Source organism: Dendropsophus ebraccatus, chromosome 1 (assembly GCF_027789765.1).
Source record: "Dendropsophus ebraccatus isolate aDenEbr1 chromosome 1, aDenEbr1.pat, whole genome shotgun sequence".
In the NCBI taxonomy this organism is placed as follows: domain Eukaryota; kingdom Metazoa; phylum Chordata; class Amphibia; order Anura; family Hylidae; genus Dendropsophus; species Dendropsophus ebraccatus.
In genome coordinates, this window is record NC_091454.1 from 120,937,381 (window position 1) to 120,961,185 (window position 23,805).

Genomic DNA, 23,805 nt, shown 5'->3' on the forward strand with positions numbered 1-23,805 from the left:
TTCTCCTGTGTATGGATGCAGCCAGTCTCCAGCCTCCATGTCCTGAACAACTCAAAACTAGACTAGATGGAGCAGGTGGTCTTTTCCTGATGAGTCTTCTATGTGTCTAATAAAATCTTCACCATGCACAAAGGAAAACTCCAGCAAGAGAACAGCACAGATCTCCCCCCACATAATGGACTCTTCCAGCTCAGAAACAAGCTGCCAGATTACTGATATATGAAGAAAACTAAATTTTTGGGAGAAAGTGTGTTTTTCTGTGTTTGTTTGTTTGTGTGTGTGTGTTTTTTTTTAATAAGGTCCTTTAGATTGATAGAACATAAAATATATTAAAGGGCATCTCTGGCGCTTTTCTTTTTTATCTTATTTAAAACACATTACAAAGTTTTATATAACTTTGTAATGTGTCTAAGCATTCTGGCCCCGTTTAACCTCCCTCCCCCCCCCTCCCTTTCCGACCCCTGTTCCGCCTCCCCCCCGGATGTTAAACAAAGTACACATAACCGATTACGGTCGACCCCGTTCTCTTCTCCCGGGCGCAATTTTGTGACTGTCGTCACAGCAGGGGGAGGCAAGGTCTTCATACTCCTTGGTGTCTTCTGGTGAGGTGAATGGGACATGAAAAGGCTGCAGGTGCCACTTGTGCACCAGCAGCCTTTTCATTGGCTGGACCGCATCACATGTGTTTTTTTTTTTTTTTTTTTTTAAGGTCCCGCCGGAGTAGTCCTTTTAATTCATATGAAAACTCAATTATAAAAATTTTGAAAGTGTTTTTTTTTTTTTTTTATTTTTTTTTAATAATTAATTTTTAAAGCTGGAGTTGGTAGTTTTCCCAACTCCAACCAAAAGTAACTCTGACTCCACAGCCCTGGTTATGTTCCCATTTTGTATGGGATATGTTAGTGTATACATATTTTTTTTTTCCCCTGCTGTTACTAATTTCCCAGCAGCAAGTTATTTCTGGGATTCTATTTTTGTTAAAGGGGAAACCATCTTCCTCAGGCTTTTAGAATATTCCTGTCACTGTCTGAATGTGATTATGTCGGGACATCTTTCCCATTTGTTGTGTGTGTATATGCTATGCACAGGAGTTATTTTGTATCTTTTTAATATGTATAGCCGCATGGCTTATTGTAGAAATGTCTGGGTGTCACTTGCTGCAGTAAAAAAAAAAAGTAACATACTTTTGCATGGGGAAGTTTCAGCATCAATTCTGTTGCATGAATCAGGGCTATAATAGATAGTCAGAGCCACTTTGTAAATAAGCACCAATCACCATGACTAGAGCTTGTTTTGCTCTTATGTAGCCAGGGCTGCCTGAACAATGGCTGGCTCATTTCTGCAGCCCATAGCTTTAATAATTTATTGGCTATGTATCCTCTATTACACAGGATCAAGTGCAGCTGATGGCCAGTTATTTATTTATTTTTTTTAACCTGTCAGAACTGAACCATCAACCAGTGAACAAGTTAGTTTGTCTTTGACGGCTATGTATTAAAGGACAACTCCAGCGCTGATAAAAATAAAAAAACTGGAAGTGAAGCTCCACTTGTTGTCTTCATTTTTTTTTTCTTCACTTCCTGGATTGCGATTTCCCATGATGCACTTTGTCTCCTGTGATGTCTGACTCTGTAGAACTTCGCTCATATAAATTTTTTGAGTGGTAGGGCGTGAGCCCTCCCATAGAGATGCCGTCTGACACTGAAGCAGGCGAGATTCCACGGCAGAGAGTTCTACCCCATTTGCTCAGTGTGAACATACTCTTATAAAGACAACCTGTGCCTACTGGAAATAGTGCATTGTATAAACATTTCATATAGTCTAGAATGGACAAATGACTGTTCCCTTTAGGAGCAGGCTGGACCCCTACAGGGGCCAACTTTGCTTTTATTTAGCAATAAGAACTTTGGCTATCAGCCATACAAATAGGTTACATAAGAACTATGATATGACAGGCTCCATAGCTGAAATGCATCAGATATTTTGCTGTGCTTATGTGAGGCAATAATGTTCCTTTTGGAAGGATCCCTGTACGTGCTTACAGACTTATTTTGTTATGAGATTTTCAAGCCTGGAACTCCTTGGCATCCGTGCCCCACAGTCAGACCTCTCGTTTTTGGTAAGCAATGGTCACATATCAAACAATTTTGGATAACATGGCTAAAAACAAACATTTTGTACTTTTAGTTGATTTGTATAAGTAGCTTTAATGTATACCGATTGTAGTTTTCAAAACTATCCAAGATTAAAATATGGAATTATAAACCTGTTAAATGTGTGACGTAAGGATGCTATCCGAATATTTCTCTACATTGTGAGTGTATATACAAATAGTTGTATGTTCTAGTTTGTTCTCTACCTATGTAGTGACAGAATCGTCTCACCCTGGCTCCTGGGACTCCTCTAGCCTTGGTATTAGCTGATTGCAGTTGAGTTTCTTATTCAGTGATTTAGCGTTTGTTTGGCCTGTGTGTTAGCATAGAGCTTCACATGGATTGATGGGTGTTATTACGGAGATTTATTTTTCAGTGCTAGGAAATCTTTTCTCTTCCTGTTATAAATCTCATCTGCTTATGGTTGAGGTTTTATTTTTCTCTTCTGCTCTAGAGACCTCTAGAAGTCTGTGATTATTTTCCCATACTGTATGCTGGGATGGTTGTAGTAATATTTTTACAATCATTGGGTCTTCCTTATGTTCGTTCAGCTTTAGAATAAAACTTACTTGACCTATGCTCCAGCTTAAGACCTCACAAGTTTTCGCTGTACATTTTCAAATGGATGTAACAATTTCTTTAAAAATGTAGCTGTATGGGTGTTTGTTTTAGTTCTTTTCTTGTCATTTTGTACGGTAGTTTTTGAACTGGTAAACCTAAGGTATGTTTGTTTTTGTTTTTTTTGTTTGTTTATCACAAACCAGAATGCTGTCTACGTAGACATAGACCCATATTTTACTATATACGTTTGACTGTAAGGTCTAGGCTACACACTGACTTGATTTTAACTATGGAGCTCCAGTACACAGTTACTACAAAAGTTCTTGGTGTGGTCGAGGCTACATCTGCCAGCTATAGGTTTATGAGAAAAAAAACCCTGAACAGTGTTTACGGAACTGGCCTTAGTGGTTTAGTTTTTGCTCAGGAAAACCATCTTTTTACTTTTTATAGTAATTTGATTTTATTTTACTGTGTGTGAATATGGTCTATAGAAGGCATTCCCCAGGGAGAGGGAGGCTGAACTGTGAGCTTCATTTATTGTCTTGATCTATAGTTGTTATTGTTACCCTTAATTTGTGCAGATCACTTTACTGTAGCTGCCTTTTCGCAGACAGAACTGGAAGCTTTGTGTTAAGCCTAGGGATGTGATTGAAAAACTACAAGATTATTAGGATTATTTTATTATATCAATGGTAAAATGTAAATGTAAAAAAAAAGTTAAACATAAAACTTGATTGTGCGGTTATTGTCTGATTTACACATTCCCTTTTATTATACAATAAAGGCAATAAAAAAGTTTCAGAAGATGCCCATTTTTAGACTCTCTTCCATACTTCTGAATGGGATTGTTGCAGAAATGTCTGGAAAACCTCTACTCTGTATGAACAGACACTTACACCACGCTCTCATGTTCTTATAGTAAGATTCTATTTGTTCATAGTTACAATAAAGAATCTTCCTATAGGATAGCTTGATCACTCTCCCCAATATGTATAATTTTAGAATTATGGCAGTATAGTAGCAAGAATGGCACTGTAACACCCACTGTAAGATATGTCCATATCCCAAGGGCACATGCATATTGCCACCTGCTCAGAGATTGGTGCTGCTTGGGGCTGATGGTGCCCCTTTGGTTAGACTGCACACCACAAGTAAGTTCTGCCTCGTACACACTTGCAATATCTGTGAAAAAAAAAAATTGGCTGTAATATAAATCCCAAAAACATGAACTTTTGTACCTTGTCAAAGGCAGGATAGTGGTCTATTAGATCATTGTGTACCTTGGTAATGCTATCTTTGTTCACCCCTGTGAAAAGGAGCCTTATTTTTTGTTTTTCCCTTAGACATCAGTTTATCCTAGTTAGGATTTTAAAATTTTCTCATGCATTTGTGGTCTTATTTGTGGTATATATTGCGGATTTGGGTTTGCGCTATGTTTAGGTTTTTTTTTTTCACTCTGGGATATTGCATATGTGAGGACATCATTTGTAGCACCCTATATTTTTTTAGCAATTGTGCTTGAGCTGCTTCTTTGCAGTCCTCCTATAAAGACAACCTATGGCAAGTCTTTTAAAATAACCAAATGCTTTGGCTTGTGCTGTATACATTAAGCACCGCAAGTGTTGTTTGGCTTGTGGTTTTCCTATGGGTAATGCGTGGGCTGAAATTGTAGGATGACATTACAATAGCTTTGAAGATGCTGTGAGTTCTGCTCATTTCTTGACTCATTACTTCTTATTAGTGAAAATGCTGATTAGGAGGAGATCTTGGAAAATGAAGTTTTGGGATCACTGCTAGCCTTAGCATTGTACATTGCAATGCCTGAGCATCACGTTTCTTATCTACTTTGGGGGTAAACTTTAAAATGTTGCAGCGTATCCCAGTGTAAAGGTAAAGTGTGTGTTACAACTATGTTGACTGTGCTGTGCCGTGTTGCAAAAAAAAAGCAATATTATTATTATCATATAATATTATTATAATCATATAATATTATTACCATATAATAATATTATAGAATATTATCATATATTATTATCATCATATAATATTATATATTATATAATATTATATATTATATAATATTATATATTTAATATTATATAATATTATATATATTATATAATATATAATAATATTTAATAATATATGATAATAATAATAATATTGTATTATTATTATATATTTTTATTATTTATTAATATAATATTTTATTTTTTTTATGAAGCCTGGTAACTTAGTTTTCCTAGCACATACACTTGATGCAGACTCTAAAAGTGGTTTAAGCATAGTCTTACCCTGTCAAAATGCAGCGGCAGTGCCCTACCTTTTTCTGTTTTATTTCCTTTATTTTCAGTGTGAATCCTCCTTGCATAAAACAGTAAATATATATATATATATATATATATATATATATATATATATATATATATATATATATAATATTTATTTATATTTACAAAAAATTTTTTTTTAATGTAAATTCATTACCAGCTTTCCTCAATTGAGGAATGGTAGATCTGCCTGTTTATGCTTTGTATTAATTAACAACTGGACAAACTTTTGAAACCACCAGGTTTTCTACAAACCTTAAGGGTATGTTCACATGTACTAAATACGCTGCAGATTTGATGCTGTTTATGTTGATTTGATACAAAATCAAATCTGTAGTGTATATAGTTAGTGTGAACATACGCTAAAGCTGTATGTTCAGTGCAGTGTACCCAACCTGTCTTTATGTGCTGCTGGTAAACTGCCTGTATTGTGCCGGTGTAGTGGGGATTGTGACCACTGAAGGCAGGAAGTATATTTTTGCTGCTCTCAATTGTTCCACTGACAGTAACATCCTTCATGCCATATGTGGTAAAAGCTTGTCACCCATCTCGTGTGTAAGTGACTAAGCAGGACAGGCTTTTGCCTTGTTTTCCAGAAAGGCCACACTGTATGTCTTCAGCTGACGCCCTTCACTGCGGCAGTAAGAACGTGACCTCAGTTGTTACTCAGTGGACCTTTAATAGGATAGCGCTCACAGTCATCCTCTTGGCTATTTAAACCTTTTATCCTTTAACTCTTTGAAGCCTTTGCTTTTATATTGTGGTACATAGCTTGCTGGCAGCTTATGCCAAGAGCATGTTCTAAATATTCAATATCACACTTCAAGGGCTATAACTTGGTTTCCTATTGATAATTAGTATTTTTCATTGGCACCATTTAACTATAATATAATACACACAATATCCACATATACACTTAATATACGTGAATTGCCTAACTTTTATTCATTTTTTTTAGAAGAAACCCCAGAAATTTGGGGGTATAATCTAATCTCCGCAAGCAAATATTATCCCTGGGTCTCAGGGGATGCCTCCTTATTCCCAGCTATTGATATTCTGTGGCCTCCCTCTTATTGATGCCATAATCAAAAATATGATTGACAGGGCCTCATCCTAATCAAGGCCTTATAGGCCAAATTTTTTTAAATAATTTTTTTAGCCATAACACTAAATGAGCAATGAACCAACCGGTTGAAATGAAGGTAAATTATGACATAGTTTGGGCTTAGTGGTTTTGCGTCATTGTGTATAATAAACATTTTACTTTGATTTATAATATGCTCCTAAATTTATTAGTAATATTGTCTTCATGGCTTCATTGACAGAGGTTAAGAAGGCTGTCCACAAAATACAGAACAGAGAAGATTTACCCGACAATCACTGGAGAAAAGGAAGAGAATGTGAAAAAGAACAGATATAAAGACATTCTGCCATGTAAGTTACAAAGTACTATGTGTGGGATTCACAAGATTTCTTTAAGAGGCACTAAAGCAAAAAATGGGAATTTGCATGTGCTTCTGAATCCTTATGTATAGTAACTGTGCACCATTTCCCTCATAAGTTTGTTTCTTTGGGAGTCTTATTAGTGCCACATTAAAGGAGAAGTCTGGCACAAGCAAAAATAAATATCACAAGGGTAGGGGGAGAATAAAAAAACAATGGGGGAGATTTATCAAACATGGAGTAAAGTGAAACTGGCCCAGTTGCCCCTAGCAACCAATCAGATTCCACCTTTCATTTTCCAAAGAGTCAGTGAGGAATGAGAGGTGGAATCTGATTGGTTGCTAGGGGCAACTGAGCCAGTTTCACTTTACACAATGTTTGATAAATCTCCCCCAATATGCTTACTGCTCCCCAAACCTGCGCTGCATCAAAGAGCTCCCAGATCTCACCGGCTTTTATCTTCTCCTGGGTACGTCACAGTCTGGTGGGATTTAGCTTGCTCAGCCGATCAGTGTCCCGCCCTAGTCACTGACTGGCTGAGCAGGGCATCCATCAACTTGGTCGTGATGTAGCAGTCAGGGAGCTAAGAGGACAGCCAGTGGGGTCCAGGAGTGGGACACGACGCTGTGTGGTCATTGGGACAGATGAATATGAATACTTTGTTCCCTCACTCCCAGTCAATTTTTTTTTTTTTTTTTTTTTGACCCGGCACCAGACTTCTCCTTATAAAAGGATAATACAGAGATTGATTTTTACCTTCATACTTAGTTTTTTTTTTTTATACATTTTCTTTTATAACTTTTTATATATTTTTGTTATAATGTAAATGTGTTTATGTATATGAATTTTTTTCTTAATTGTTCGTTGAATGGCACCAGTAGGGAGTGACACAGCCATTGGTCTCCACAGAAAGGCTATATCAAGGAACTATACAGCTACTGAAAGGGCTATTTTCTGATTGTAATTTTTTTTTTTTTTTTCACTTTTTACACGTTGTTATGGGAGCTGCCATCTTACCTGAGCTGTTCTTAAAGGGGTTATCCAGTGCTGCAAAACATGGCCACTTTTCCCCCTACTGTTGTCTCCAGTTTGGGTGGAGTTTTGAAACTCTGTTCCATTGAAGTAAATGGAGCTTAATTGCAAACTGCACCTGAACTGGAGACAACAGTAGGGGGAAAAGTGGCCATGTTTTTGGAGCGCTGGATAACCCCTTTAACAGCATTTAGTGACATGCTTTACAGCAAGACTCATGGACATAGATTACAATAGAAAGAGCCTTTCCCCTTGAGATGAATATTGAAACATTACTGAGCGTACTCTGCTGTACAGATCACTTTACAGCAGCCTCCTCTTATCACTGCAGACAGAACTGTAAGCCTCAGCTCAGTTTAACCCCAGTGATGAAAATGAAAACTACAAGATTTTAGGATTATTTTATAATATAGATTGAGTATAGATTATCAGTAGAGCTTTAGAAACTGCCAGACAGCTTCCCCAAGTCCTCCCCATGCTCCTGATTTACCCTTTTCTTATGTGGGATCTCTCGCATTAATATATGCTGGAAGTGAGGTCTGTGTTTTCAGGATGCTGCTGCCTTTGCAAGTGTTCTCGTATCAACAGTAGCTTAATTTCTGAACTTCTAGTGGATGCTGAAAAGTGCATTAAACCCTTAGGCGACCCTGGACGTACCCGTACGTCCAGCGCCGCCTCCATGTGTTCAGAGGGCAGGGGCCGCACTCTGAACCGCCGCGTTGTCCTGGAAGAGCGATCCACACATCTTACCCCATCCGGGGTCAGCGCCTGGCTTGGCACTCGATTTGCTTCCGGTTGCAGCAGCCAGAAGCAATCAATGTGCCTATCTCTTCGATCTATGCTGCATATCTATGCAGCATAGATCTGTATGAGAGATCAGAGTTCTTATACTAGAAGTCCCCCAGGGGGACTTCTAGTATAAGTGTAAAAGTAAAAATAAAAAGTGTAAAAGTGTAAAAGTAAAAATAAAAAGCCCCCTCCCCTAATAAGTCTGAATCACCCCCCCTTTTTCCATGTTGTAAATAAACAAACATGTTTGGTATTGCCGCGTGCGTAGTCACCCAAACTATTGATTAATCACAATCCTGATACTGCACGGTAAATGGTGTAAGCGCAAAAAAATCCCAAAGTGCTAAATTGCGCATTTTTGGTCGCATCAAATCCAGAAAAATTGTAATAACCCCCTCTGGTTTTTCACCTCTCCTTAGACTCAAACAGTCTGTTTTCTTCACCCTTGTGGAAACTGCTTTGTGTGTGCTCTTCTCTAGATCTACAGCCTGTGTACTTCGCTCTCCCTGATAACCTTGCTGCTTTTATCCTTTTTGCCCTCCCAGTGGCAGCAGGAAATTTAGCCGTGTAAAGTAGTTATTAGGACTCAAAAACAAAGGACATTTTATTAAAGAGTTAGAATTGTGATATGTTAATATTTAGGAAACTAATAAACATTAAAAAATTAGTTCAAAGTTGTCTATAGCCACCAGCATCTGAAAAAACAAAGTCGCAGATCATTCCCTGGCCTACATCTCAGCATGGGAAACAGATTTGGGCGTCATATTTTCCGAGTCAGATTTGCAAAAAATCTTAACTCTCACGCATACATGCACTACGGCTGTAGGCTCCATGCTTCATATTTGGTGGGACTGCCCTGCTTTGCGCCCCTTCTGGGATTCCGTTTTTGAAATCTATACCACTGTCACGGACAGGGCCATAGCTCCACCTCCTGCTCTTGCTCTGCTCTCTTTGGTCCCGGGCCCCTCCTTAGCCGCCAAGAAAGGCCTACTCCGTCATTTCTTGACAGCTGCCAGGACTGTAATCCCCAGACATTGGAAGGCCACGGCAGCCCCCTCCATTGCTGAGTGGTTGGCAGAGATGGACTTCATTTATCGAATGGAATCCTTGACGGCGGAGGAGAACGGCTATAGCAAAAAGGTGGATCGCATCTGGCTCCCGTGGCTCACCTTCAAGACCAGTCCTTCCCTTGCAAGATGGCTCACATGAGCAGACATGGTGGTGTCAGACGCTCTTTCTGGCCACAAGTATGAACAATACTGCCCCTGCATGTGGGATGTCATGGTTCCCCTCCCATACTTGTACCTCCATATCCCTTCCCTGTCTCTTCCCCCCCCCCCCCCCCTTTCCCTTTCTTTTCTTTTCCTCCTTTCTCTTCCTCTCATCCCCCAATTGTTCCTTCTCTTCCATACGCTACTTCTTTGCTTCTCCTCCTTCTGAGATTTATTCTGATTTGATTGGTTGCCTAATTGGGCGTTTTCTTGTTATGCTTCTATACTGATTAGTAGACACGAAAGACCGCATTTCCGCCCCCCTGAGGCGGGAATTCTTCAGCTCATTTACCCCGCCACATTGGATACAACGGAATCACTTCTTTATAGACTGTTTGCTGAATGTGTATTCATTGCCTGTTGGACTCTGATTTGCCTGCCATTATCCTGCCTTATTCTTTTCTTTCTTTATTGTTAAAAAATGTCTTTCGAAAAAAGTCTGCCATAGTTGCTGTAAAATAAGCATTTGATTAACTAGTCTGTCATTATTTTCTTAATCTGATTTTATTCAATCTATTTATTACTTTCCATTCCAGTTGACCACAGTAGAGTTAAACTTGCACTGAAAATTCCACCTCATGAATCTGACTACATCAATGCAAATTTTATCAAGGTGAGCCTCACTGCACACACTGGTATGGTATGTGTTTTCATCATGATCACTTCTTCTTAGTTTGTACCATGAGTGTGAGCTTCAGCTTTCAGGATAAAAGGAAGGTGTGGAGTACAAAGAAGTTCCTATAGAGAAATGCTTATGGCTGAAAGATCATAATAATCTTAGATCCACATTATTTGTACAAGTTGAAGTCAATTTATATTGCATGGCTTTTATTCATTGTTCATGTTCTTTGTGCACAACTTTGAACTCCTTAAAGTTATGTAGTTTGTTGCTGCCTAAGAAACTTAGACCTATTAATATTTGTGGGGCAGGTCAACAACTATGTTTAATAGGGAGCAATAAATAACATGCAATAATGCTACCCTGTGTACTTGGCTGTCTGTTTTTTAAAATAGTTTTTTTTGTGTTTTGCGCTGACATTAAATATCTTTTTTCAGGGTGTGCTCGGCCCTAAAGCATACATAGCAACCCAGGGACCATTAGCTAATACGGTAATAGATTTCTGGAGGATGATTTGGGAATACCAGGTTAAGGTAAGTCTTTCTCCTTTAGTCTTTGAATGAGTGTGGTAAAGCTAACAAGTCTGATTTAATAGCTTTGGAATAAAGCTCCCCCCCCAGCTGTTTCTTTGGATCACAGTGGGTCTTGAGACCCTGTGCAATCAGTAACTTCCAACATATCAGAGGGCATGTCAAAAGTTAATCGAAATGACATAAACTCTTTAAGTCTTGGCTAGTATTCTTAGTCTAAAAACATATCTTTTGTGTGGATTCTGCACTGCAGAGCTGCAGCTATTTTTAATAAAATACAGGTGGATGAGGTTTATTAAAATTCCACCCTCATGTACTAAACTATTTCTGTGCAGAAATCAGAATGCTCTATTTTCAAAAATATTCACTGCATGTAGACCTGAACTTACATTGGCAGTATGTAGCTTTGCCCATTTAGATCCATTCCTTATTTTCAGTTTAATCATGATATTGTTTATCACAGTTTTTGAAGGTGAGGTTATTAGCTACTGGTATTTCTTGGCCTTTTTAGTTATCCAATTTTAGCTATGTACATCTGACAGCTCGCTATCTGTGTCATTAATGTAGGTTTACTTGTGTGTTATAGTGAAAGCTGTGCTTGCAAGTGCAGTTCTGGTTAGTCCCCTCTGCTATGTAGACCTGCTTTATCCAGTTCTAAAACAAGCAAGAATACTTTGCTCTAAACTTTATAGATTATAAATTCCAGGGTATCGAGTTGAGAAGAAAAGCAGCTCAGACTAGTATTGGTGATGTCGGGGTCACAGTTGGTCACTGGTGCCCTGTTGTGTCACACTGGTTTCCTGAAGTGTGTTTATTTAATGAAGTTTATGTGGTTAAAAATGACAAGTGTCTGTAATGTTCACTCTATAACCCTACTGTGTTGATCCAGAGGAAGACAAATAACTGCAATGAGGCAGATGCCCATGGCCTAATACTAGGGGAATATTCCTTCCCAACTCCGAATAACAACACCCCACTTCCAGGAATCTAATAACCATAGGCTGCATTCACATGTCGCATAAAATTGTTCATCACGGACAATTTTAGGAACCAGTCAAGTGAATGCAGCCATTCACATGATCCGTGCCGCGACCCACACTGCGGAAAAGAAAAACAATGGCCCAGTGCGGATTGCGACTACAGTTCAGCTGGAGGGCTGCAGGTTCTGCCTCCCTGCTATAGATGAAGTTACAGGCCAAGGTGTAGAAAGATCACTGGAAGAATCGCTGTACTGTCCATTTTTATATTGATGAATTGTACAAGTATTTACACGTATATGTAAATACATATGTTCCGATAAGTGTAGAAACATAAAAAAGACACACGTTGTGGATATAAGGAAACCTATAACTTGTGTAAACTGGCTGGTTTATCTAGCATTTATGTAAGCGTTGTGGAGAGAACTTTCAGACAACTTATACTTTTTTCTTTCTATTCTCCAGATAATTGTGATGGCTTGTCGTGAGTTTGAGATGGGAAGGGTGAGTATTGTGGAGAAATAATGAACTTGCATGTGTTTTCACTTCCTTTGAGGTTTGAGTAATGCAGGATTTCCTTTAACTGCTTCTGACCATCTAGATTGGGGGACTTACTAGAGGTTTATGACTACACAGGATACAGTCCATGTAGGATAAATTTGCGAAGTACTATGCAAGCTGAAACAGCTTGGTGAGGATCTCCTAATGCAATAAAAGTAGTTTTCTGAAGAACGCAAATTGGAAGGAGGGAAAGGAAATGTAATCTTTTTTTCATGGTAACAAGTAGTATTAATTTATTACTATTACATTGTGTAGGAACACTCCTGATTAGTAGTACTGGAGGAAGGTTGGGGGAGGGGTGCAAGAGGATATGCCCCCTCTATTATGTTAAAAAAGGTTTGGTTTTTTTTTTTGTTTTTTTATATGAACAGTTCACACACAAAGGAGCTTACTGTCATGTGTAGTGCATGTGATAGTGTAATGTGGAGTTTGTTGTACATAATGAGCTTTTGGAGTTCCGTGAATACAGCTTGTAAAATGTATGCAGAAAATAAGCTTTTATACTAGGGCTACACCTAAACTTTGTCATAAGGTTAAAGGAGAAGTCTGGCGGGGAACTAAAACCATTAAGGACAGAGGTGGGGGAATAAAAAAAAAATCAGTCATAGTCACCTGTCCCAGTGTCTGCACAGGGCTACGACCTGCTGCTCTACCCCACAGGCTGTCTTCTGAGCTCCCAGCTGGCTACGTCACGACCCGACTGACTGATGCCCCGCACAGCCAGTCAGTGACTGGGGCAGGATACTGCTACAGACACTGATTGGCTGAGTGGGCCATATCCCACCAGCCTGTGACGTGGATGCTGGGTCATGATGTACCTGGAACTGCAGAGAAAATGACAGCCAGTCGGGTCCAGGAGCTCTGTCGTGTGGTGGGGATTGGTAAGCAGATTTGTTTTTTCAATTTCCCACCACCCCCTGCCCGTAGTGACGTGTTTTTTTTAAAACCCTATCGGACTTCCTTTTTAAGGCATTGAGGCTGTCCAATAAACCAATCTATTCAATCTTTCCAAATGGCTTGTATGTAAATGGCACATTTAAAGGAGTACTCGAGTGGAATAAAAGCTTTTTCAAATCAACTGGAGTCAGAAAATGATACAGATTTGTAAATTCTATTTATATCGTGGTAGATATTTGTGATAAAAAAAATTTCAAGCCTTCTAGTACTTATCAGCCGCTGTTTGTGCTGCAGGAAGTGGAATTTTCTTTTCAGTCTGACACAGTGCTCTTTGCTGCCACCTCTATCTATGACGGGAACTGTCCAGAGTGCCATAGATCCCCACAGAAACCTTTATCGCTTTGGGCAGTTCCTGTCACGATCAGAGGTGGCAGCAGAGAGCAATGTGTCAGACTGGAAAGGATACACCACTTCCTGCAGGACATACAGCAGCTGATAAGTACTGGAAGACTTGATATTTTTAAACACATTTATAAATCTATATAACTTTGACATCAGTTAATTTGAAAACTATATAATCAAATGTCTATAGAATATCATCCTATTTGGATAAAAACTGAAGCATCCAAATGCACTCATTCTAGTGGAGCGTGTTGGCGTCCACAACACCTCCCATGAACTATTACATGCCTATGCAAGAAAAATGAAAAGACACTATCTGCAAAACGGTGAGTGCATTCGAATGCTTTTCTTCTTCTTCGATTGTTGTTGGACTGTTTGCTGTGCTTCTGCGTCTGAACATTTGCACCACCAAGGTGCGGAGATTTATTATTCGTGCATTTCTTCCTCCTTAAGGCTAATATGGTTTCAGTAGTGCCGACCCCTATTTCTCACTTTTTTGTGTAATTCATCCTATTTGGAAGTGCTGATTTTTATAACTTACTACAAGGAAGCTGCTGTGTATTTATTTCCAGCTTAGGGCTATGTGCACATGCTGTACAAACAATGACCTTTCCGCAGCGAATGGTCGTTGTTTAACGCTACCTACAGCCGAAATTCATGATTACGACAGAATGGCTTTTGGTTTGTACAGTGTGTGAACATGGCTTAGATTTGAAAATGCTGGCACCCTGTAATATTAAATTTTTCTTTTGTAAATTCACAACAGAAAAAATGTGAGCGGTACTATCCAAATTTCGGAGAACAAGCTTTAACATTTGGACCATTTCATGTTTCCTGTGTAAGTATGTGTAAGAGGTTACCTGTTACTCACAAACCTTTCCTAATACTGTGCTATTAAACTGTCATATGATATCTTTAGCGTGCGTTCACACATAGAGTATCTGCAGCAAATTTGATGGCCCGGGTTTGATTTGCTTTGAATCTGCAACTTCAAATCTGCACCATCAGATCTGCGGCAGATCCTGTACGTGTGAACACACTCTTAGGGTGCATTCATACATACAAAATCCGCAATAGAGCTGCTGCAGATTTGCTTTGAATCTAATCTGGGCCATCAAATCTGCTGCAGATCCTGTATGTGTGAACAAACCCTTAGGGTTCCAAGATCCGCCGCAGATCTGCAGCAGTTTGATGGTGCAGATTCAAAGCAAATCAAATCTGGGCCACGAAATCTGCTGCAGATTCAAATCTGCGCCAACAAATCCTGTATGTGTAAATGCATCCTTAGGGTGCGTTCACACCTACAGGATCTGCAGCTGATTTTCTGCAGCAGATTTCAGTTAAATAACTGAACACAGCATCAAATCTGATGCTGTGTTAATATTTAACTGAAATCTGCTGCAGAAAATCAGCTGCAGATCCTGTAGGTGTGAACGCACCATTAAGGAGTTTTCTGAGCAAAATGGACTGATAGGCTATCCACAGGATACCTCATAAGTCACTGATGGGCCGGGTGACAGCACCCAGCACCAGCGAACATCTGCAGTACACAGTGAATGAAATTTGTCTGTCTCTGTTCACTGTGGAGCCCTGTAACTGCAGCTCAGCTCCTCTAGATTGATATTTGCCATGGACCGGTCATTTTAGAATATAGATCTAACTCATAGGTGTTTGCATTATGAATGACTGTTATGTTCTGTTTTTTTTTTAATTTTTTTATGTAGGAGGACGAGAAATCCAGAAAAGATTACTTTGTTCGAACCCTTACAGTGGAGTTCCAGAATGTAAGTACTGAGTTAAATAGTCATGCTTACTCCCTGCCTGTCGATCAAATCCTACTTGTCTATGTAGCAAACAAGTCTGATTTCTCTGCTGGCCCAAAAGTAAAACGCATTTCCCAAGCTGTATTTCTGGATCGCAGTGTTTTTTAGGAGGGAAACCCTAGGTGTAAGTAATCTGCATAGCAGATTAAGTACACGTGAACATACCCTAATAAAATATGTCTGGGCGACCAACACTTTCCCTGGTGATAACAGCTGATCGCTGAGCTAGCTTCACTTACAATAGGATTTGTTTTCATGACTGCCTCATTACCATATGACAACTATAGCTGGTTTAGCACGTTACTACCTAAACTTGCACATCATGGAGGCCCCATATCTTCACTTATAGGATCCGTTATGTTAGAAAATTGAAAACCGCTCAGTAATTTATGCTTACTGGCCTTTTTTTCACATGAGATTATTTTGCTGCATTATTCAGGATGTTTTTTTTTTTTTTTTAAAGTGACAGAGCGATATCAAAGTTGTATATTTAAATATGGGATGTATTAAATGGTCCCTTTTATAAGCAGAAGCAGTTTAGTTAATAGATTGTAAGCCCAGGGGATTTCCTGCAACAAACTCCAGGTGCTGTCTGAGGGGTGTGTGTACTGTCGGTGTAGAGTTGTCAGGCAGTAGGAATGTTGTGAGGCTGTGTATAGTATTAATAGTGAATTTTATTCTGCTGGCACTGGGGAAATCAACTACAGGAAGCTTTGATGTAGTCCTACTGCTATTAACTGCAGTGATTGCTCTAATAGAACGTGTTAAAGGAATTGTTCTTACTGTGACTCTCCAACGTACATGTGTAGGTGTACAAAATAGATACAGTATTGTATTTGCAGAATGAAAACATCAATATTATATCATTTTTTTTCATGTTTCATTTGGTATGGTCTAACAATCTGAGATGTTGTGGAGTGGTCAATCGAAGGGGAAAAAGTCACTAAGATGCTGCCCTAACCATTTCCCTACAGCACAGGGCATAATATAGACGTCTGTATTATTACAGCAAGTGCCGCACCTTCCTCATCAGTTTGGCTGTCACAGAAGCCTTTTAGAATACTGGTCCCTAAAGGAGAAGTCAGGCGAAAAATTTTATTATAGTATTGTATTGCCACCAAAAGCTATACAAATCACCAATTTACACTTATTACGGGAAATGCTTCTCCCTGCACTTACTACTGCATCAAGGCTTCACTTCCTGAATAACATGGTGATGTCACGACCCGACTCCCAGAGGTGTGCGGGCTGTGGCTGCTGGAGAGGATGATGGCAGGGGGACACTTGGGGACACAGGGCACTGGAGGGACACTGAGCATACCTCTGCCATCATCCTCTCCAGCAGCCACAGCCTACACAGCTCTGGGAGTCGGGTCGTGACATCACCATTTTATCCATGAAGTGAATTTCTCCTATATAGACCACTATGATAATATAGGGCTATCTATACAACACTATATTCCTACAAAAATTGATAGCTCGCAAAGCCATTAAATAGTAATGTAAACTTTATTGAAACATGATATGACATACATAAAAACACATACTTTTGATTAAAAATCTAGAGTGGTATTACAGATTAGCACGGATAACACAGGCAGGCCACAGAGATCACAGAGCATATGTAAACAGTTTCTAAGGAAGCATGGTATAATGGCTCTAATAGCCAAACAGGACATAAATAAATAGTAAATACAGTGCACAGTGCCGCAGGACTAGTGTCCAATCTATGTATTATAGCAGCAAACGAGGTCCGGACTAAAGTGCACAGTGTTAAATACTTAATCTAAAATCCCCAGTGCAATAGCAGCAATGTAAGTTGTAAACATGTCCATAAGAACCAAGTAAGTGCCGGGCCAGCTTCCAAGTAGTAAGTATGCACAGTGCAAGTATACCTCAGTCTGATGACAGCGTGGTCCTCCTCCTCCTCCCCCAACGCACGTTTCGCGTTAGCTTGATCACAGGGTCACACTTACGGGAGGAACATGTTCATTCTTCAGTGTGGAGAGAGGAGGCGCGAGCCTCCCATAGACTGTCATTATGATGGGGAGGCTGGCTGCATATTCCGCCACTTTTGCTCCCTGTGCACGTAGCCTTAGGGTCCATAAACACAGATTGTTTGACAGATTATCTGGCAAAGCCAGAAACAGTCTGTTAGCAGAGAACATGTCATAAAGGAAAACCTGAGATTTCTCCTTATCAAATCCATTCCTGGCTTTGGCTACAAATCTTTGGCCGATAATCTGTCAGATAACCTTTCTATGTAAATGGACTCTTAGAGTTACTTATAAAGGCCTAAAGAAATCACGTTCAGTGATGCAGCATTTCTGGTAACATTCTGTCTTCTCTACCTATCTGTTTGCAGGAAACACGTAGTATTCTTCAGTTTCATTACGTGAACTGGCCGGATCATGATGTCCCATCTTCTTTTGATTCTATTCTTGACATGATTAGTTTAATGCGGGATTATCAGGCTCATGAGGAGGTTCCTATATGTATACACTGCAGGTATGCTGTCTTTGAAAAATTGTATGATCTAGTATGACTAAAGTTGCCTAAACAAGACTGTAAGTGTATTGTTGTAATTCTCTCTTTAGTGCAGGCTGTGGAAGGACTGGAGCCATTTGTGCAATAGATTACACATGGAATCTGCTGAAAGCTGGTGTAAGTGGCAAATATAAACCCACTGTTAAGATAAAGTCAGTTATCAGGTGATATTAACCCATTACTTTCTCGTTTTTAGAGAATACCTGAAGAGTTTAATGTGTTCAGTTTAATTCAAGAGATGAGGACACAGCGGCATTCAGCAGTCCAAACTAAGGTACACAGTTGGGTTAGACAAATTGTTGTAATTGATAAAAGCACACTTATTCTCAAAATGAATGCCATTAATCAAACGTAAATGTACCAGCATATATGGTGGTAGAAGTTTTTCATACTCATTGATCAGAGGTGCTGCTCTTCTCCCAGTGGTGCCGGTCTTCTGGAGATCCGCCACTCCGTTCTGTTTTTTTTGTTTTTTTTTTTTTGGGGTATATGTAAATAAGCATTTTTGTTGCATTAGAGGTAGACTTGGTACACTGCTATCTCATTTGGCTGACGCACCCCACATGAACGGTACCAGGCGCGTCAGCAGGATGTTGGGCCCGTCTCCAATGCACTAGGCATGCTGATTTACATATACCTAAAAAGGCCATAAATACAGAATGGGGGGGGGGGGGTTACAGCTGGAATCACCTGGAATAGCACAGCTGGAATCACCATGGCGCCACTAGTCGATAGGTATGGAAAACTGCTGTCCCATGTTGACCTGCTCCTCTTTAGTAACCTAAATCTCTACCAAATATTGGTTAACCATCTAATTTTCTATTTAGGAACAGTATGAACTAGTGCATCGTGCTATAGCTCAGCTATTCCAGAAGCAGCTTGAAGTATATGAGAAAGAGTCTAGAAAAATTGTTGATCTGGTATGTATAACTGCAACTATATTTCTTTGTCATGATAATAGCTGTTGGTTCAGAAAGCATTAAAGTGTACCTGTTATAACTTTCAAAATGTAAATAGTAAATGGGAAATAAGCATGTTTGCTGTTTACTTTTTTTTTTTTAAAGTTATGCTGTAAAATCTCGTATCCAGATCCAGTGTCCTGAAGGCAGCTTTTTAAAGAGACCAAACACAGGAAGTTCCAATCATCTGCACTTTTAGAGAAGGCAGTCATTTGATTGACAGATGCATTGAGCTGTGACACTCTGTACTGGCCGGGACTTCCTGTGTTTTGGTACACCCTGATTGGAAGAGACCAATCACTGCATGATAATGGGCTGAACACAGTGGACTTTCTTAGTAAGATTATAAAGTTTTCTCTTATATTGGTAGGAGGAAAATTCTGAAAATGCAGTGAACTCCTTAGAGAATGACAAAATGGATTCTCCACCACCAAAGCCTCCAAGAATTCGTAGGTAAGTGGAGGGGTTCTATAGCTCTAGAATTTTTGGACTGAACTGACGTGTGTGTGTGTGTATATGTGTGTGTAATTATATATATATATATATATATATATATATATATATTTATTTTAATATATATATTTATTTTAATATATATATTTATTTTAATATATATATTTATTTTAATATATATATTTATTTTAATATATATATTTATTTTATTATATATATTTATTTTATTATATATATTTATTTTATTATATATATTTATTTTATTATATATATTTATTTTATTATATATATTTATTTTATTATATATATTTATTTTATTATACATATAATAAAAATATATTTTATATATATTTTTTATTATATATATATATATATATATATATATATATATATATATATATATATATATATATATATATATATATTTTTTTATATATTTATATATATATTATCTATATCATAAAAATCAAAGTCTGTCTGTCCTCTATAGACTTCCAAACGCCTGAACCGTTTGACCCCAAATTTGGCACACAGATACATTGGGTGCCCGGGAAGGTTATTGCAAAGTTCCCGTCCCCGCCAGATGTACAGGAGGGGAGGGGGAGGGGAAAGAGAGGCGCCTCATAGAGATGAATGGGAAAATCTCCTCACTGCAAACACAGGTGATATAATTAGCTGCAGCAGACACGGCAGTTGGAGCCTTAGCAACCAATAGGATTACTGCTTTCATTTTCACAGGGAGCAATGGTTGCTAGGGAAGCTGCCTCACAACATCCACAGTAATAACTGGTAGACCCCCTACTCCATCTATACAGTACATGTATATACAGGGCCCCCTACTCCATCTATACAGTACATGTATATACAGGACCCCCTACTCCATCTATACAGTACATGTATATACAGGACCCCCTACTCCATCTATACAGTACATGTATATACAGGGCCCCCTACTCCCATCTATACAGTACATGTATATACAGGACCCCCTACTCCATCTATACAGTACATGTATATACAGGGCCCCCTACTCCATCTATACAGGACATGTATATACAGGACCCCCTACTCCATCTATACAGTACATGTATATACAGGGCCCCCTACTCCATCTATACTGTACATGTATATACAGGACCCCCTACTCCATCTATACAGTACATGTATATACAGGGCCCCCTACTCCATCTATACAGTACATGTATATACAGGGCCCCCTACTCCATCTATACTGTACATGTATATACAGGACCCCCTACTCCATCTATACAGGACATGTATATACAGGACCCCCTACTCCATCTATACAGGACATGTATATACAGGACCCCCTACTCCATCTATACAGGACATGTATATACAGGACCCCCTACTCCATCTATACAGTACATGTATATACAGGGCCCCCTACTCCATCTATACAGTACATGTATATACAGGACCCCCTACTCCATCTATACAGTACATGTATATACAGGACCCCCTACTCCATCTATACAGTACATGTATACACAGGACCCCCTACTCCATCTATACAGTACATGTATATACAGGACCCCCTACTCCATCTATACAGTACATGTATATACAGGACCCCCTACTCCATCTATACAGTACATGTATATACAGGGCCCCCTACTCCATCTATACAGTATATGTATACAGGACCCCCTACTCCATCTATACAGTACATGTATATACAGGGCCCCCTACTCCATCTATACAGTACATGTATATACAGGACCCCCTACTCCATCTATACAGTACATGTATACAGGACCCCCTACTACATCTATACAGTACATGTATATACAGGGCCCCCTACTCCATCTATACAGTACATGTATATACAGGGCCCCCTACTCCATCTATACAGTACATGTATATACAGGACCCCCTACTCCATCTATACAGTATATGTATACAGGGCCCCCTACTCCATCTATACAGGACATGTATCTACAGGGCCCCCTACTCCATCTATACAGTACATGTATATACAGGACCCCCTACTCCATCCATACAGCCACACCAGACCTGACCAATACCGCCATACTGTGACTGGATAACACTGCCATACCAGACCTGACCAATACCGCCATACTGTGACTGGATAACACTCCCATACCAGACATGAAAAAGTTTGAAAAAGACTCAGACGAGTCGAAACGTCATTACATTGTCTGTTTATGGAGGAATTAAAGATATGTTCACATGATTGGACGCTGTCATCCATCTTCATTACAATACCACCATACTGTGACTGGATAACACCATCATATCAGACCTGACCGATACTGCCATACTGTGACTGGATAACACTGCTATACCAGACCTGACCAATACCACCATACCGTGACTGGATAACACCGCCACACCAGACCTGACCAATACCGCCATACTGTGACTGGATAACACCCCCATACCAGACATGACCAATACCGAGACTCTGTGACTGAATAACACTGCCATACGGGTAAATACAACCCTGCAGGTATACAGGACACTACAGGTATACAGGACCCCAAAACTATACACTACAAGTGCACGGGACCTCCACAAAACTATATACTACAGGTATACAGGACCCCAAACTTTACACTACAGGTATACAGGACCCCAAAACTATATACTACAGGTATACAGGACCCCAAAACTATATACTACAGGTATACAGGACCTCCACCAACTATATACTTCAGGTATACAGGACCTCCACCAACTATATACTACAGGTATACAGCACCCCAAACTATACACTACAGGTATACAGGACCTCAAAACCATACACTACAGGTATACAGGACCTACACCAACTCTATACTACACGTATACAGGACCCCAAATATACTATAGGTATACAGGAACTCCACCAGCTATATACTACAGGTATATCGGACCCCAAACTATACACTACAGGTATACAGGACCTCCACCAACTCTATACTATAGTTATACAGGACCCTCAAACTATTTACTACAGGTATACAGGACCCCCGAACTATATATTACAGGTATACAAGACCTCCACCAATTATACACTACAGGTATCCAGGACCCTCAAACTATAAACTACAGGTATACAAGACCTCCACCAACTATACATTACAGGTATACAGCACCAACTATATACTACAGGTATACAGGACCCCCGAACTATACAGTATAGGTATACAGGACCTTCACCAACTCTACACTGCAGGTATACAGGACCTCCCTCAACTATACACTATAGGTATACAGCCCCCCCCAACTATGCACTACAGATATGCGAGACCCCTAAAAACTATACATTGCGGGTATACAGAACCCCTCCAACTATGCACTACAGGTATACACTAATTCCACTGATTAACTCAGATGAAACAATACCTTTAGCTTGGCCTCCTGGGCACCTTAGAACAAATCTAATTAACACACTGACACTTTATACCCGGGCAGCGCCGGGTACATTTTCTAGTTATATATTATATATCATTTATTTGATGCTTGGATCCTTTATCTGTTTTGAAATATCATAATCCTATGGTCTTCAATCTAATTCACCTTGCATATTAGTATTTTAATGACTTCCATAGGAAATGGTGTACCTGCTGTTTCTATAATCTTGGTTTTCAGCTTTACAAATTAAGTTCTTGTGGCAGTGTAGTAAAAAGCAATTGCTGTGGTTTGATAGCAAGGCAGTTCTGCTCGGGAGAACAATATTACTTCATTGCCTGAGGAATTGAAAAGCCTCTCTTATTCCCCAACTTCTGTATACAAAAAACAAACAGGAATACAGCTTCACAATATAGCAGCAAATGGCTATTGTGAAAGTCAAGTTCCTGAAAAGAAAAGTCAACATTTTTAGGGTTTGTCACCTCCCCCCCCCCCCCCCCCCAGATAAGTGTATATTTATATACAAACCACAAACAAAAAAATTGTTTTTACATGTGTTTTTATATAGACTTTTTTTTTTCATGCATGTCGTCCATACATGTCAAACGGAGCGCTAATCAAGCAGATCGGCACTAACATTTCTCATTGGGCTGTGTAATACGGCCCTTAGGCCGGGGGGAGGGGATCAGTTACTATATTTAGCTGCCGCAGTGTACGGGGTGTGTACAGCTGCTGGCCAATCGGTATTCTTCTTCCCTGGGCCAGTCTGTGCCGAGCAGAGGAACTAACATCACTTCCTGCATTTGGTCTTTTTTTTTTTTATTTTTTCCTTTGCTTTTACAAAGTGTTGGAGCATTGACTGTAGTTTTCTAGTAAATGTGACATCCAGTGGCATTTTAGTTAAATATAGAAAACAAAAAAATGTGGCATTATTGGTAATGACAGTGACCATTTAAGCTTTTATTTATTTATTTATTTTTTTTTAAAAAAGGAAAATACGGTTAGGTGTATACTGTAACTGCAGTGAGGAAATATTGTCACTTTTTATACCATTTATTTGAAAAATGTAAAAACGATTAA

General features: G+C 39.3%; 1 protein-coding gene across 1 annotated transcript in view; it reads left to right on the forward strand.

The window, feature by feature from the left end:
* PTPN12 (protein tyrosine phosphatase non-receptor type 12) overlaps positions 1-23,805 on the forward strand; it is a 55,739-nt gene that overhangs the window by 14,122 nt on the left and 17,812 nt on the right. Inside the window, exons 2-12 of the mRNA XM_069978123.1 lie at positions 6,370-6,478; positions 10,116-10,192; positions 10,636-10,731; positions 12,171-12,209; positions 14,332-14,403; positions 15,290-15,349; positions 17,754-17,896; positions 17,986-18,052; positions 18,132-18,209; positions 18,763-18,855; positions 19,265-19,347. Of these exons, the coding sequence (XP_069834224.1) occupies positions 6,370-6,478; positions 10,116-10,192; positions 10,636-10,731; positions 12,171-12,209; positions 14,332-14,403; positions 15,290-15,349; positions 17,754-17,896; positions 17,986-18,052; positions 18,132-18,209; positions 18,763-18,855; positions 19,265-19,347 (917 nt within the window). The remainder of the gene's footprint in view (positions 1-6,369; positions 6,479-10,115; positions 10,193-10,635; positions 10,732-12,170; positions 12,210-14,331; positions 14,404-15,289; positions 15,350-17,753; positions 17,897-17,985; positions 18,053-18,131; positions 18,210-18,762; positions 18,856-19,264; positions 19,348-23,805) is intronic.